The sequence below is a fragment of the Zophobas morio genome, unplaced genomic scaffold (genome assembly GCF_036711695.1).
Source record: "Zophobas morio isolate AGI-343-1 ecotype UQ-CSIRO unplaced genomic scaffold, CSIRO_AGI_Zmor_V1 ptg000011l, whole genome shotgun sequence".
Classification (NCBI taxonomy): Eukaryota; Metazoa; Arthropoda; class Insecta; order Coleoptera; family Tenebrionidae; genus Zophobas; species Zophobas morio.
In genome coordinates this window covers 4,702,806-4,715,041 of record NW_026972116.1, presented here as the reverse complement: position 1 = coordinate 4,715,041, position 12,236 = coordinate 4,702,806, and the positions used below count along the sequence as shown (strand labels likewise).

General features: G+C 36.6%; 1 protein-coding gene across 1 annotated transcript; it reads left to right on the top strand.

Annotated features, from left to right (window-relative positions):
* The first annotated feature begins 2,455 nt into the window (after positions 1 to 2,455).
* Positions 2,456 to 3,526, top strand: LOC135127302 (uncharacterized). The gene is made up of 4 exons (XM_064053746.1): positions 2,456 to 2,649; positions 2,719 to 2,807; positions 2,851 to 3,222; positions 3,327 to 3,526. The coding sequence occupies exons 1-4, from the start codon at positions 2,456 to 2,458 to the stop codon at positions 3,524 to 3,526; spliced, it is 855 nt and encodes a 284-aa protein (XP_063909816.1).
* The last annotated feature ends 8,710 nt before the right edge of the window (positions 3,527 to 12,236 follow it).

Sequence of the window (12,236 nt, the reverse complement as noted above, 5' to 3'; positions counted from 1 at the left end):
GTCAGGAGCGAAGGTCGCTCGGGCGCCAGCTCCCTCTCCGGGGGAGGGAGCGCCGGGGTGCTCTAAAGCCGGAGATACGGAATTCAGGTGGTGAGCCGCCGCGAAAACGCGAGAATACGAAATAAAACGGCGAGGATGTGTTATAACAGAAATAGGGTTTATTCCCTACCACCACCTACACGGTCTAACATAATAAAACTTACGGCTAAATAACTTAAATATCTAACAAAACGGTTTTACAAACAAAAAGAATTAAATGTCCGGCACGGTCGTTCCTCCTGGGCGGCGACTTCCCTCAGGACGGGCTCCTCCGGGCTCTGGGGGCGGCGACCTTGAACCTGGAAATCGCGCGAAGACGGCACGGCGACCCGGGAGGGGAGCGCGGTGACAGTAACGACGCGTGCCCGACGGTGTCGACTTTCGACGGTGACAAAAAAACGCGGTGACGGTGACACGGTTTCTCGCTCGGGGGCGGCGATTCCAAAACCGGTACAAAACAGGCAGGCGACCCAAAAAGGTACTTACGGTGGGTCGGAGGGTCGAACTGCTCACTTGGTCACACTTCTCCAAAAACTCTTTTTCACTCAGAAAACCGCCCCAGCACTTCCGCACTCCTTGGAGTTTCAGGCAAGAGTCCTGTTCTTCCGCCGCGGCGGCGCGGCGATCACGAATTTACCCCCGGCTCTCGCGGTACGCGTCACGGTTTCCGGCCCGCGAAAATTCGCTTCGTTACAAACTATCGGTAAGACATAACTCTATCTTGTCAATGATGGCGAAAAAACATAGGTTCTTTTAGTCTATGTCAACTCCCAACTTTTATTTGCTGCAGAAAATTTGCATAAACTGAGACACTAGCCGAGGCCCACTAAAGTCTTCAGATCCTAATCCAAGGTCTGCAAAATTTGACACCTTGTAATTCTTCCGAAGGTGTTATTTGTCTGTTGATATAGGCCCAAAGGCATTATCGAGTACGAAGAAATCAGGCGGTTGTCAGGACAAGGCGATACTTGTAACTCGTCTGTCTCGGAGAGCCTTTGACGATTCGGGGAAAACCGAAAGATGGTTACCACACCACCGTTGGCTCATTTAATGGACCCTAGACCAGGTGTGGAGTGCCGCGGATTCTCACTACTGTCGTCGGATAAATAGTTTCCTTAAAGATCTAATCCTTCGAACTTGGGAAGCTTGCATTCATGATGGTTCTAAGTTAACGTTACACATATAAGAGGCGAGGGGACGCTGTGTTCTTCTGAAGTTTAGGACCTCCATAAAGGAAGTCATTAAATTTGTTGAGTTTTTCTTCTTTCAGTCACGTTTTTGGTACAATTTGTATAATACCCCATCACTGACTGGAGTGGGCGGTTGACAGCTTTTCCCCATATAAATCTCCGGAAGTGGTCGGTATTTATCCCGCCCTCATGCAGAGGGGAATGAGGCAGACTACGCCCTATCTTGTTGCCAATGCTTCGGGCGTGTCCGGCTTTCAGCTACATATCGAATGCATGGCGGAAAGCAAAGGTTATCTTCATACCTAAGCCAGGACGACAAGATTACACCTTGCCTAAATCCTATAGACCAATTAGCTTAACATCATTCTTGCTGAAAACGCTAGAAAGACTAAACGAAAAAGAGATTCGGGAGACCGCTTTGAGCAAGCAACCTCTACATCCGAACCAACATGCCTACATCCAAGAAAGATCCATGGAGAATAAACTCTCCACTTTAGTAATGTTCTTGGATATTGAAGGAGCGTTCGATAAAACGACGTTCAAAAGCATAGGACTAGCCCTACAAGAGCACGACGTGAACCTCACCCTGACTAGGTGGGTGACCGGTATGCTGAAGAATAGGGAAGTATTGATCAATGTAGGTGGCACTGAGATCGAGGCTGTAGACAGGGGATATCCCCAGGGAGGAGTATTCTCTCCTGTGCTGTGGGATACTGTCGTTGACAGCTTGATACGACGCCTCAATGATCTTGGCTACCATACAATTGGATACGCAGATGATCTAGTCATTTTGCTAAGAGGAAAAAACGCAGAAACATTATGTGAAATAATGCAAGCTGCAGTAACAATAGTCGAGGAATGGTGCAGCAGGCATACCCTCTCCGTTAATGGAGAGAAGACTAAATTAATCTTGTTCACTAGGAAGAGGAAAATTGGCACACTACAGATGCCAAAAATATTTAACACAACGTTTCAACTTTCGGACGAAGTCAAATATCTGGGAGTTGTATTGAAGGAAGAAGCATGTAGATGATAAAGTGGAAAAAGCATGCTTGGCTCTTTGGTAATGTTGTAAGGTAGTGGGAAGATCTTCGGGTGTAAAATCCAAGATCGCCCTCTGGATCTACACGGCGATAGTCAGACCGATGCTGTGCTAAGGAGCTTTAGTTTGGTGGCCCAGAGCCAGACAAAAAACAACAGCCCTGCAACTTGAACACGTTCAGAGAATGGCGTGTCTCAGTGTTACAGGAGGAGTGAGAACTACTCCCACAGTGGCTCTAGAGACACTTCTTTGCATAGAGGAAGCGGCAATGAAGACGTTTCTAAGACTCCACTCTCTGGGAGTATGGAACAAGCAAGGCCGCATAACGAAACACACTTGTATCTTGACGGAGGCGTTCAATACCCTTGTTAAGGATGGGTTGTCACCGAATGGGCACAAAATTAATATATGAGAAGACATATAGAATATTAGTGAATTATAATTCAGAAGGAAGAGCCAACATCGACATCTATGTGCCAAAACAGATAGTGATTCAGGACCCGGCATCTACTCCGAACAACTGAACGCACAAATCAGTTAGTGTAACTCTCGGCACCCACACGTCTGTCTTACAAACAGAACTGATGGGAATAATGCTGGGAGCTAGAATCATTGCTGAACGTGAAATCGGCAACAAATCAATACGCATACTTACTGACAGCAAGTCTGCACTACTAGCCCTGAACAGCTGCATGGTTCGATCCAGGCTAATTTGGGAGTGCAGACAAAAGCTAAGGTATGTAACGCAGAGAAACAGCGTAGAACTTTATTGGATCAAAGGACACAGTGGTAACGAAGGAAACGAGAGGGCAGATGAGATGGCGAAGCCAGCCGCGCGCATGCCCTTCTCGAATGAACTCGTAAAGCAATACACCCATAGACGCCATGAACAAATATGGACGACGCTGAGCAGCTGTTGGCTGAGTAGAGCTTGTATAGCGACACCTGACCGTAAGTTGACGCAATTTTATCTCTCACTTTCAAGGGACAAATTGCGCAAACTGGTAGAATTCCTCACGGGACATTACCAGTTTAATAAACATTACATACGATAGGAGTAGTAACAGACCCAATCTGTCGTGGATGCAATGAAGAAGAGGAAACAGCTGAGCACATTCTTCGTGAATGTCCAGCGCTAGCCTCCTACAGGAAATCTATACTAGAGGACATCTGGCCTAGTGTGACAAAAATCAGGGAGTTCCCGCCCTCTGCATTACTCAGATACATTCAAGCAGTTGGGTGGCTTGACGAGTAGAGGAGCGGGAAAACACCCTGATATGGACTTGAGGAAAGTACAATTGGCCCAAAGGCGAGGCCTAAGTGCCGGCTGGCTTCGGTCAGCACCGAAAAAAATTTAGAATCCAGAATCCAGAATCCAATACCCCGTCTTGTGTAGAGTTTGTAGAGCTGATTTAAAATACGTTAGGTACTATTGTACATCTTCGTCCAGGTTTTCCGTTAATTCTATCGCTTTCATTGTAGGACAGGAGTTGTTCATGACAGATGTGTGTGAATTAGAATTTAGAACCTAAGTTTGAATACCATCCACATCTTGACATTAGTATGAATCATAGAATACCCTCACTATGTACCATTTGTATAGTTTTCTATGGTATGAACACGGACGCTGACGAAATATTGCGGCAAAATATTTGCTTAATTCATACGACGCGGTTATATACAGCTACAGTAGTGTTTCTACAACTTTGTGAGCCTTGTGGTATACGACCGTTTTTTAGCATAATTAAGATAAAAAAATACGTTGGTATTAAGCATGGTGATATTTGCTTTGAGCTTATGTAATGTGCTTGGCACAAACAATATACCTATATGAATGACACGTTATAGTCTATATGTAAAACTTTTAATATGTAAATACAATTGCACAATAAAAACCAGTAAACTATAAGTTATTATTGTTATTATCCCGAGCACAATCGTTACCATGAGCATAGGCGTACGTGTCTCCCCAAAAATTTTTGTAGAAATATTTACGTACATACTTATTTATATTTGTTGGCAAACAATAAGAATAAACATAAAATATAAAATCGTAACATCTGCATTTAAATAAAGTAAAAATTGAACTGAACTAGTGGTCGTCCGTCAGTTGGCCAGCAAAAGTTTCTCACTTTACTGTAAACAAAGTTTGAATTTACAGTTGCTAATTTCAGCTGCAGAACGGGTGCATTGTTTTTGTGCACCGTATTGCCGTTGTCGGTTTGCAAATGAAAGGTGGTGTACCTATTATCCATTTATATCCTATTTTCCACGCCATAGCGATAAATATTGTAAAATATGTATACATTTAATATAAAGCTAAATTTTGAACAGCGCTTTGGGATTAAAAAGTTAGGGTTTCCTAAATCAAAACGAGGCATGTTTGATTGTTTTCGATGTGTACTATTTAAAACCAGCTTAAAAAGCGACTGTGGATTGTCCGAAGAATTTCTAATTTAAAGCTTATTGACATACTAATTATAAAGACATTCTATGTACAAAGTACAAAAATGCGCATGAATTTAGTTTTGGTGGGAGTAAACATCCGGGAACAGTTAGACAATTCATGTGAGTACCGTTATGACTAAATATAAATTTTATGTTCCATTTTAAGTGTGTGTCCTCCCTTAACTACACCCACGAGTCGCCACTCAGCTTGACGACTTGTTTTCCAAAAGTTGTTTTGTAACTGTTCTTTCAAACGAATGCTCTTAAATGCAACGTTAGTTACACGCAGAAACCGTGATCCCGTAACGACAAGCGAAGTTCTGTGTATGTAAATGAATTTATAGACTTCTTTTTGTATGTAGCACGAAATCTGATTAGTGGAACATAAACTAACTAAACAAAAAAGGGAAAAAAGCAAAACCACAAAATATTATCTGCAGGTACAATCTAAGATAATTACGCTTTTACTAGTAGACTGTGTGCACAAATGCCTTTTCGATTGTGTTCACTGTCGTTAAATAATCAGACCTAATTTCAGCGGAAATGAGGTAGTTTAAGTGATTTATGTTTTTCTGGTTATCTGTTTAGTAACGCTGGAATAATTCAACTCTTGGTGCGGTAGCAGGCAAGTAAACGCGTTTGCAGACCTTTTATGTTTACATTACTTATCGCTAATCGGTTTAATACTTGTACCTCAAGCCCATTAAACTGTTGTGTTGGAATCATGTTTGTTTAAAATCTCAGCATCACGAAAGAGTAATAATAATAATCGTTAGGTAAGTTTGTAGACTCCATGCAGTTGCAAACTCCTGCCGCATTTCCAACACCTGTTCACGCCGACAGAATCGATTTATTGCTCATCCAAGCAACAACGGAACCTCTCTTTTATTTAATAACGATATCCACGGAACAGCGAATTTATGTCACTTCGCTTTATGTTAAACACCATCCTTCGGTAAATTTGTCCTAAAATTGAATATTATATGGAAAATGAAGATTTTATGGCACGAGAGAAAAATGTTTCCGTGGAAATGTAAACAACGTGAACGTGACGGAATGTCATTAAGGAAATCTGTAAACTACACCGTGGTGTAAAATTATTTACACAGAACCTTGTTCGCTTCTAAAGCATATCGAATACAAGATGAATGTGAAGGCACAGTTATAAAAAATATTTGACCAACAATTTTTGTAGTGTAAAGTTAAGAACTTTTTGTGGGGATGTATTGACTTTTATGTATAAGTACACTAATTTATTTATTGTGTTCTCAAAATTTCCTGCAGTCATTCACTGAAAGACTATGTAATCATTTTTTGCGGTAGTCGTTTATGTTTTGTGGTATATGAACGATAACAACAACTTCTGATTAGCGATTTATATCTGAAGCCACCTCGGCGAAGAGGGATGCACATATTTTCGTATTATATCATTTTACTGTTGGGGTGTTAACAATACCTAACGAACCACTGTATTTCGACAATAAGCCAATAACATGCTCCTAGAAGTTTTGTGAGCAGTGTCTTCCCAAAATGCTTTTTGTTGTTATTACTGCACATTAAGTTAGGCTTATCTTGGTAAAAGTTTAAACAATATTAGAAAGATTAGAGCTGAGTTTTCCGACTTTCCTTCTGCACACAGTTCTAACATTCAGAGCTCGCCTGTGAAAACGAAATGCTGCCATTGGAGAGCAAAGAAAAGTTATTGCTTTTATCTACACAACTTTAGTTTTGGATTTAATAAGATAGTTGTATCTGCATATTTATGTTGCTTTAAAATGAGAATAATCTAGAGCAATAACTGATAAGGGGCTTTGTGCAGGTAAGCATTCTATTGGCCTCCATTGTAAATTCAAGCAAAAGGCGCTTTTATAGCTGGGGAATAGTTTCTTGATTGAAATTCCGATCGATAAGTGTCATACTTGTGGCGGGCCAAGAATTTTAGTTATTGACTCTTATCAATAAAATTATAGGGATCCTTTAGCATGCGATGAATACTTGTTTTACTGTAAATATCAGTTTATGCACGGTATAAGCAATAAAGTGGTGTAGCTTGGAAAATTTCAATATCGGAAGTAGTCAATGGAGGGAAATGTTATTGTTTGTTGATATGTTGAAAGAATGACATATCTGAATCTCGTTTCAACGTGACGGTGAAAATGTATCTGTTATTGCTATTGTCGGGTTAAAATGAAATATTCTTTGCGTTGTAATAGAGATGACAAAAGACTAAAAACTACTTCTTTTTTGTAATCTTATGCTCATGCCTAAATATCTGAAGTATGCATATTAAATTCTATGTTGGCAGGTTTTTGTTTGATAGGAGTATGATTTTATCGACAATATAGATTTTTCTCGAACAAAGTATAAAATTGTTTCGTTGTTTCATCAAGTTAGAGACGGTAACAAAGTTGCGTAATGAACTATAGTAAACAAGGTATATAATATAAGTTATATATGTATATATATAAACGAAAAATGACTAGCTGTTGAAACATTTTACTGAAAATTTAGAAATAAACATTTTCTTTGAACGACACCCAATTAAACATTTTACAAACGCCCGCAATGTCCAGTCATTACAGCAAGGTAAGTTGGTAAGTATTAACAAATAATTAATTAACCAGTGAGTGGTAGTAATTAACATAAAACCACTGAACTTGAAAATTAGCAGAATAAATAGTCAATTCGCTTGCCTAATGGGTATGATTAAACACATGCATTTATTGTAATTGTAACTACATACTAAACATACTAATGTTAACACGATTATTATGATGTTATTTGCATGTTCATTTTAAAAGAGGACGGAGCAGTTGTTTATTGTTTTGAGTTGATATCGACTTCATTTATTATTATGTTTCTAACTATAATATATAGTATGTCATACGAATATTGGTCAATCTAGCTTTAAAACAATACTATCGAAATAATGAAGTTTGGTAAATATTTCATTGCTAAGGTAGGTAAGTGGATTTATGAAGGTTTACAAAATAAAATACACTGCCCGGCAAAAAAAAACCGGCCCCCTGAAAAATTTCGCAAAACAAAACTTTAAAAAATTATTAATTTAACTAATGATCGTTATTTTATTAAAGAACCATTCACTATTGACACATAATGTATACATTAGCAAAAAAAAAGAAGACAAATAAACGCAGAATTAAATTTAGTTTAACAAAATAACAGAAACAGAGCGACAATTTGAGAGAGTTAACGGCATTGTTTTCTTGTGAAAACGTTTATTAACTGCCAAACTTATACTTAATCAAATGATGAAAACCATTATTTACAACAACAGCCTCCTTTATTGTTTTTTGTTTTAATTACGAAAATATTGTACTCGGTCTGTTTCTGTTATTTTGTTAAATTAAATTTAATTCTGAGTTTATATGTCTTCATTTTTAGTTCATTTGTACGACATGTGTCAATAGTGAATGGTTCTTTAAAAAAATAACGATCACTAGTTAAATTAATAATTTTTAAAGTGGTTTTGCGAAATTTTTCAGGGTGTTCAGGTTATGTTAAAGTATGTAATTTCTTTAGGATTTTAGAGGTTTAAAATCTACAAAATTGATGAGCAGCAGCACTCACTAAAGCTTAGCTTCATAAATAAGTTTACCTATTTTAAAAATGAGCTATTTACCAGACTTCATAATTTCAGTAGTTATTGCTTCAAAGCCGGAGTGTCTAGTGTTTATACTATACTAGTGTTTTGTGAATTGCTTTTTTATACTACCTATCATATAGTTTCATATTCTCTGACAATCAATGTATTTCATTTTCATTACTTGGTACGCGATAAAAATCTTATGGGTCTGATTTTGCACCGGATCTCGGATCAATATTTGACAATAAACTCAGTTTTAACGACCATATGAACCATGTTGTCACTTCATCTGTTAAAGTCCTAGGTCTCTTCATTCGGAATACCAAACCTTTTATTGATTCCAAAGTTTTTATACCTTTATTTTGTGCACTGGTTTGTCCCAAATTTGACCATACATGTGTAATAATCATTCTACAATTATCAGATTAATTTTGATTAAATTTTTGCAACGACGACTTTTAAAGTTATTGTATTTTGAATCTCACCCTGATTATCGCTTTAGTAGTTATTCAAATTGAGTGGCTTCACTACAGGCGTAATATTGTGGGTTATTTCATAAAAAGTTTCTGGTGGGTTTGTACTATCGACTGTAGTAGTGACGTACAGTATTAATTATTATTATTATCGTTTGACGTATGTGGATCTGAATGTGGAAATCCTAATCCGTTCAAATTACTTCACTATAGAATTAATATAGGGTTAATAGGATCATTGAAATTTATTTCGTATCTGGTTTTAATCCAACGTCTATGAATTAGAATTGGCAGCACTACGATAAATGGAATAGATAGACTGGGAATACCTTGCAGGCAACTCAGAAATAATATGTATTTCAATTATTTCGAAAATTCTTTACTCACTGTGGTATTTTTGCAGAAAAAAAAGTAAGTGTGATGTAAATTTATAAAAATAACAAATTAAACATTATTTTAAATTATTTGTGATACCACATCCGCTGTGCTTTTTAATTTAGTTATGGGTTGTTGAATAGTCACGTATGTACATTATCTTTTTGAAGATAAACTATAAATAAGGAAACTCCTGAATATTTATTTCTCTTAACCTAAACACATTAAAATACTAATTCAAAACAGACTATTACACTTTTTTCTTTTTTTTTTATGTTTGTCAACATTATTCGTGTTAGTGTTAGCAGAAGCAACGCAAGATACAAGGTTGTTAAGTATTTATATTTTTGGTATTTTAAAAAAACTAAAGCAATAAATATAAACGGGGAAATACTTGCGTTGTTATTACTTATTAGATATACGAATAATAGAAGATTAAGCTGAAACGTGAGATGGCAGATAGCTTAAAATTACCCAGGGAATGTGAACGTAATACCAATGGAAGACATTTAAATTATTTTTATGGTAAATTTACAGAACGAATAGAATGACTGGCGTCCAATAATGACTGCGTATTAAATGATTTAATCGAACTCTGTAATTTATCAAAAAGTAGGAAAAATGCATGCAATTAATTCGATTTATGAATCTTGAAAAACGTTGAGAAATTTTTGCAATTTTTCTCGTTGCATTTCAGTGATTTAGCAGTTATTAAATGACACCACTTTATGGCAACCTGTAACTGAATTTATGTCTGCATCATCTGTTTCGAATGCCCACTCCAAAGCGTATAATAAATACGACAGGATCGTATAAAAAGTGAAAGATTACGTCCTCTATTTCGTTTTGTCATCATTCTTAAAAACTTTCCTGTGTAATAATTTTTACAACCTGAAGGGTATAGTTTTATACAACATCGAGGCGGTTTGTCGAAAGTAAAAAAAGAAACACAATGTAATCTATAAAGAAGGCGAGTAGATGGAATAGGAAGTAGGCCCAATAAAAAAATAGATATAACTGTGATTTTCACCCAGCACGTGGCCGTAAACCAATACAAAACTAACTTTATATTCTTTATGCCCCTATACTGTTTCAATAAAGTCACCAATACGACTATACTTAAGTAAGGCCAATCACAATGTTACCCATAAGACTTGAAAATAAAACAGACGTATAATATAAGGTATCATAAACCCAATAAAAATATCCTCGGGGGTTTTTTAGCTGATGGTCCAGAAGGTTCTTGTTTGGGATTGAATTGGAAGTCATCTTCGATAAATTCTCTGGACGTGTGCAGTGTATCACGAAATGTGTTATGAGAAAGCGCGAGGTCACCGATCTGAGCGCCCTCTGGATGTGGAAAATCGAACAGAGATACAAGGATTCGCAAGGATTCAAGACAAATAAGTTGAACGTGGATTAACGAATTGCTTTGGATGGGGTGTCGTTTGTTTAAGCGTAGTGTAGTAAGGCTTAGGATGACTGCTATTATTCAAGAGCAAATTTATGATCATATTAGTTTGAGGCGTAAAAACCCATTTATTTTCGCCTCTTCGATTTTACTGTAACATTATTACCAAAAGTCGGTCATCTTCATTCTAAACTGGTTTAACCGAAACCTTGTTTGCAAGAAATTTTCTTGCTGTGATTAACTCGAACATTGTGACCAAATCACAAGGAAACTTGGCGCTCTCACAAAACAATCGACCACTCCAATTTCCCCCCAGGAAATTGCTCGCTGAAAAAGGGGCAAAATCAATTTATCTTTACTTAAGCAAATAGACTCGTTCATAAAATAAGTGTTCTTGTAGAGGTAGGCATTTTAATGTAGAGATTAGAGGCTCTAGGAGTTTTTATTTTAACATAAATATTAAATTTTAAACATGTTTTTGAGGTAGTTTCTTAGATAAAAAATATAAAATAAGTTTGCATACTCTTTGTTATTTTTTTAGGATAACCCATGTTTGTTGATTCATCTTGGAGAGGTGCAGTGAAATAACGGGGAAACGAACATGCCTCTATACTGATGTTAAGTACTGTACTCACGAAAATTAGATGACGTTATCAATTTTTTGGTAGGAGGTGAAAAGGCAAAGATCGCTTAATGTTGTCTTCATGACAATGTTATATTTAGAATTGCAAAATAATCGGTTCCTTAGTTTCGAAAAAAGTTTGCAAAAAAAAATCTCTAACACACGGACAACAGTCGGAAACGAAGAACGAGAAAGGGTATCTTTGCATTTTTGTGAGCTATGAATCGCACAGAAGATGAAATCAAACATGTTTCGATATTTGTCCGAATTCAATCAGTTAAAACTAATATATTTTATCAGAATGTTATGAACGTTATATACGCAGCTTAAATTCATGAGAAAAAGTAGAGTTTCCTCCAAAAAATCAGTATTCAGGGATTTTCATTTATGTTTAATGAATAAAAATTATATTGTACTTGGTTCAGATAAATCTAAACTGCATTTTAAAATGTAGATCTTGAAAAATATATTCAAAGAATGAGAAACTAATTATTATTATTTGAAATGATTCTAATGCTAAATGAAGAAAATATATACAAAAGTTTTTTAAGAAAAGTGGAACGCATGGCACATTAGATCTTGATTTATTTGTAAACTGGTCTAAAGTTATGCGGGCACAACTTCTTTCTTAAATAAATTGTATAATTTGATTCTGCTGATTTTATTTTTATGATAAACCATAAAAGTTAAAAATAGCTGCAATTGTTCAACTATAGAGTTTTCAAAAATATTAACGCACTGACGAAGCACAAATCTAGACTCATAATATTTTGTACATTTTAGATAGGATTACTTTGATACCTATAATGGCAGAAGATGATTGATGTGTGTATGTTTAAATAGAATTGGTTCAGCAAAATTCTGAGATGACATCGTCAAATTATTGGTTGGGAAGATCAGACAAATTTTGATTAACGTCTCATCATTTCTAGATATTGCTAAAATACGCTAAAATTTCATCATAAACAGTCCAGTAACTCTAAATGAAACGTCGCGGAAACATGAAATTAGCCATTCGTCAAATGAAAT